Source organism: Homalodisca vitripennis, chromosome 6 (genome assembly GCF_021130785.1).
Source record: "Homalodisca vitripennis isolate AUS2020 chromosome 6, UT_GWSS_2.1, whole genome shotgun sequence".
NCBI classification, from domain to species: domain Eukaryota; kingdom Metazoa; phylum Arthropoda; class Insecta; order Hemiptera; family Cicadellidae; genus Homalodisca; species Homalodisca vitripennis.
Genome location: NC_060212.1, coordinates 161,674,901 through 161,680,003, shown reverse-complemented (window position 1 = coordinate 161,680,003; position 5,103 = coordinate 161,674,901). Strand labels below are relative to the sequence as shown.

The following is a 5,103-nucleotide window of genomic DNA, read 5'->3' as shown; positions in this document are numbered from 1 at the left end:
TTTCGTACGTTACTAGAAAATCTGTACATATCGGCCATGAGTCTTTAATGTACCCACCTCCAAATAGTATGCACATCCAGATTTAAGGTAATAATATACTAATATACTTTAACTATAACTATATATATATATAGATATAGATATATATATAAGTATATATATATATATATATATATATATATATATAAGTATAAAAAAGTATGATAAACACGATGAACTGAAATATCGTGGGAAGGAAAAGGTTCTGTTCATTTAGATTCAGTGAATGACAGACGTTGTCATGTAGCTACTCCATATCTCAAGGTATAACAATGTGTAGACATTTCTTTATTATAAGGAATACTTATTATTGGCTCAGGATTAGGAAAGCATATTACTAGAGGAATTGGAACATCTTTATTTGTTCGATATCTCGAGAATGAACCGATCTATAGGTTTTAAATTATATATATATATATATATATATATATATATATATATATATATATATATATATATATAAAGAAATATATATATGTATATATATATCAATTCTTTTACTGTTTATATATATAAAGAAATATATATATATATATATATATATATATATATATATATATAATATGTAAGTGGCGTGGCAAGGCGTTGAAACTGCAATTACTATTCTACGGTTGTAAAGTTACAATTTATTTAAAAATATTTACAGTTTATTATAAAAGTTTATGTAGATAAGAGTAGGGCAGCAATTTATGCTATTTGTAAATTTAAAAATATTTTTTATCCGTTTAGGGTTTCTAATAGGGATAACAGTTGTTTTATAAATTTCCCTATTTAAAATTATTTACGTAATTAATCATTATGAAATAGTCAAGAACAAATGATTTAAAAATTCACTGATAATACTCGAACTATGTAAATTTTTATTGAATTGAAATGGAATTCATTACGGAGTATTAAGTCTATCAGAACCTGGTACTAAATGACATTTAACTATTATTATAATTAAACTGTTTGGATAGTCCCTGTAACTTTATCTTAGGCTAAAGTGTTTAGAGATGTGATTATTGATTGAGACGTCTAAATTAACAAAATTGATCTATTACGATAGCAAATCAATATTGACACGTAAAAATGTGTTATATTAATATGCAATGCTCACGATTGTTCTTGGCTGACATCTTGAATCTTGCGATATAAAATAAAACCTACACGGATAACATTATCTTAGTAATCTAAACAATTCCTCTATTTTAATTACGATAACAAATCAATATTGACACGTAAAAATGTATATAGCGTGCTCCAAAATTACGGGACCAAACTTCAACAAATTGTTCAGGAGGTCAAACTGAACGAAAAATGTTATATAATGTATAGTCCTATCTTGCTTCGTTTACCTTAGATCGGCCATTTTGTTTTTTACATACAATTAATTTTATTTTCAATACGGGTTTACCGATTTTGTTGAAAATTAGCATATATATATATATATATATATATATATATATATATATATATATATATATAGAATTTTATGATAGTAGATCTTGGATTTCAGAGAAGCGTTAGAGAATAATTTTGGTCTTTTAGAAAACTATTATTCCAACAAGAAAATAGCAGAATACCTGTAAATATATTTGTAAACAAATTGAGAACAATTATATGAGTTTTTAGCATGTTATATTTTACCACATGTATTTTATCTAACTCAACACATAGATCAATCTTAAGATGACTTGGTGAGTAGACTTTTATTTAATGATGTGAATGTGTCACGTGGCACGATATCTCGAGAAATATTTTACCTCCATATAAAGATTTTCATGCAAATTTATTCTACTTGGATGAGAATTAGTTCTCTTACGATTCTAGTCCAACCAAGGAGTTAGACAGAGTATCATTGTTGCATAACACAATTACTCTCTGGTATATCGGGAGGACGTAAACTTGTCTGTTATGTATGATTGTTTGTCTGTCTATCTGTCCATATGATATAAAAATAATGAAATAAACTACAGATTAACATCAAATATTAATTGTGCTGCTGTGGTGTGGTTGTATATCTGAGTACGGGTCACATGTTATGTGGCGTACTCCTACCTTATTATTATTATTATTGTGAGTAAGACGCTAATTACAAACTGCTAATCCCTCTTAGGATGCTGTGATGAGTTAATTCTAATAATGGATATTCATTGGGGATTCCTTAATTTCTAACAGAAACTTTTTAAAATACAACAGTTCCTATTTTTAGATTTTTGTTGATTTAGAAAAGCAAGGAATGACGAATGTATAGCATATAGTAGATCTAGATTATGGTACAAGAGAAGCATGTTGAAACCACTAATAACCATCTGAGTATGTAATTAAAGCAAATGCATTAATAGATTTTACTATAACTATGACTATCAATCTATCTCAATGTATCTCAAATCACAATAACATACATTAAAATATAAAATACTCATAAAATTCAACTAATTAATGTTGATTATGAATTTCTGCCTAAATATTATCAAAGAAAATAATATTCATACAAAATTCTATTTTGATTTAGGACGTTAAGTTACTAGTTTGCGTTATAATAAAGGCATAATTGCATAAGATTAATAATTTTTTTCTTATTATAATATGTTGCATATATGGTAAGTATTCAAAGGAATGAAATGTTAAAACAGTGAAGCAGTATAGAAAGTATGAAACCTGCCCTACTTCCTTCTTCAGTTGGCCATTATTCTCTTATTTATGGATTAAATATAAGTACACATATATATTATTATATTATTTAAATAGGCTAAGTCAGCTGTTTGCGTTTGCTTATAATGAATATTAGTATTAAAAACGTATTGAAATTATCTTGGGTTTTCTGCTTAAGCAAACAGTAAATATATGAAACGTTAAGCTAATATATAATTAACCAGTGTTTTGCTTCTCACTTTAGCCGGTATGAACCCGTTTAATTGGCTATGAACCCATTTAGCCGAATATGAGCCAGTTTAGGCAGTTATGAGCTACTTTAGCTAGTTATAATCCGGTTTTTATATGTTACTGAAGATTCTATCAGAACATTTTTTATACAACTGATAAACTTAACAAACTAAAACATGAATTCGTCAATGCCATAACAATCGGCTGCAACTTCGCTGTCAGCTGAGGTAGCAGTCAGGTAGTGTGGTTGTGTCTCTGCAGGAAACCATTGCGTATGTGCAGGATCAGCAGACTGTAGACTTTGTCGCCAACGAGACACCCAAGTTTGCCGCCTGTCGGGAGGATCCGGCAGAGGCTCCTGGACAGTGAGAGGACAGGCAGTACTGAGAGTCGACACTGCTGGCCACTGGCGACATGCAGGTTTACATCACCAAAGGTACAACTTTCTTTTTATTCAGTTTCAAGAATTGCAAATAGGTATAGGCAATAAATGAAACCATAATTAAAGAACATTTTGATAGAAAAACCACCAAAACTATATATATATATATATATATATATATATATATATATATATATATATATGACCAACAAAAGTGTACCTTGTTGAAGGCGTACAGTCGAAGACTCGCAGCAACTAGCTGGGCGGTTTGCTGACTGAGTCCCCTGGTCAGAAGCCTCCAGAAAGTCATCAAGTCTAGAGCTTCATTCAGGGAGAGGGATCTCTGCAGCGCAGAGATGTAATTTATAGCCATCCTTAGTGTCTCTATCTTGGATAATTTCTGGTGCATGCTACCACTCTGGTAAAGGCAGGGATCAACGGGCATCAACCTATAAACAAAAACCAAGACAATAAGATCTTGAATGTGGTTTGTATGAACCATCTGATTAGTGGTGAGATATAGCCGATCTCCCTAGACACGAAATTTTTCTGGGTTTTCATGCATTTCTTCACATTCTGTCACTCAGATATAATCATAAATGAGTATCCTGTTATCTACAACCTTATCAACAATGATAATATATCTATAATGTCATTAGATAGCATCTATTGAATCAATAACCTGTTCATATGGAAAATGTAATTAGTGGCTATCCTTAGTCCACTATCTTGTACAGATTTCTATGCAAATACTGCTCCTGTGGGACGGTATATGCAGGGATCAAAAGCATCAAAATTATCAACAAACCATAAACTCATTCAAATGTTTTAACGAATGCCATTTGTTGAGTTAATGTTTAGAAAAGTAAATATTTGTCTAAGCTATGTGGTTCATCTTCGTCACGATATTACCTACACAATTTAAAGCTTGAGATATTTAAATTGTTACCATCACGCCATCTTGATTGACCACCAAAGTTAGAACTGCACAGCCCTTACTTACACTCATTTGAATGACCTCAGAACAACAAGGGTTACGCGAGATTATGTAATCCACATATTTCTCTACTGTATGAAGTCAATTAAAAAAGAGTTATCCTTGTAAGAACCCTCATTTTATCAGCCCTTTCCTATTTCTATCACTTGATTTCCATTTATGTAGTTGGCAACGTAAAAATACTTGATTTTTTTACTATTGTGTATTATTATATTAATGTGTAACCTTTATGTATTTTGAAATCAATATAAAAACACATATATATGTAGGAATTGTGTGATTTCAAATATTTCCAATCGTTATATATTACTAAATTGTATAATCTGTAACGATGGAAACTTTTAAAAATCCTAACATACACTTCTATCGTCAATCAAGCTATAATTAAATATTTACTCTTTCGTTTTATTGCTAATGTAATAAATATAAATAATAGTTGTCTTTTAAAAAATTAATCTGTTGCAAACACTTACAACCGAAGGTTGTCTAGAGCGGCATTCAGACAGTGCATCCTTGTCCTCTCTCTGGAGTTGGCCTTCCAGCGTCTTGCCTCATGTCTCCTGGAGCCTCCAGCACACCCGTTACCTCTGGAACCTCCAGCATAGTTCACCATTCTCCAGTCAGAACTTCGCTTCCACTAAACGGCTCATCCACAGCTTATCTTATCATCCTAATTCTCTCTAATACAACACTTTATCTAATTAACAAACGTTGTATAGTATCGATCACAAGTCCACCTGCCTCCTACACACCAATAACTGTGACTGGCGTATTATTTGTACTTGCACAACAATGTTAAACAAACAATTTCAACTGT

At 30.9% G+C, this 5,103-nt stretch overlaps 1 protein-coding gene across 1 annotated transcript; it reads right to left on the bottom strand.

Annotated features, from left to right (window-relative positions):
• Positions 1-3,034: 3,034 nt before the first annotated feature.
• Positions 3,035-4,899, bottom strand: LOC124365623 (neurogenic differentiation factor 4-like). The gene is made up of 3 exons (XM_046821613.1): positions 4,760-4,899; positions 3,510-3,738; positions 3,035-3,313 (listed from the first exon to the last, which is right to left on the bottom strand). Exons 1-3 carry the CDS (start codon positions 4,897-4,899, stop codon positions 3,077-3,079), a joined length of 606 nt encoding a protein of 201 aa, XP_046677569.1. The 3' UTR covers positions 3,035-3,076.
• Between the last annotated feature and the right edge of the window lie 204 nt (positions 4,900-5,103).

Excerpts from the sequence above, each read along its gene's own strand:
- LOC124365623 (XM_046821613.1), bottom strand. The coding sequence starts at position 4,899 with ATGGTGAACTATGCTGGAGGTTCCAGAGGTAACGGGTGTGCTGGAGGC. Across the intron at positions 3,739-4,759 it reads GCTCTAGACAACCTTCGGTT|GTTGATGCCCGTTGATCCCT; the intron begins GTAAGTGTTTGC and ends TTTTGTTTATAG. Across the intron at positions 3,314-3,509 it reads GACTGTACGCCTTCAACAAG|TGGCCAGCAGTGTCGACTCT; the intron begins GTACACTTTTGT and ends GCATGTCGCCAG.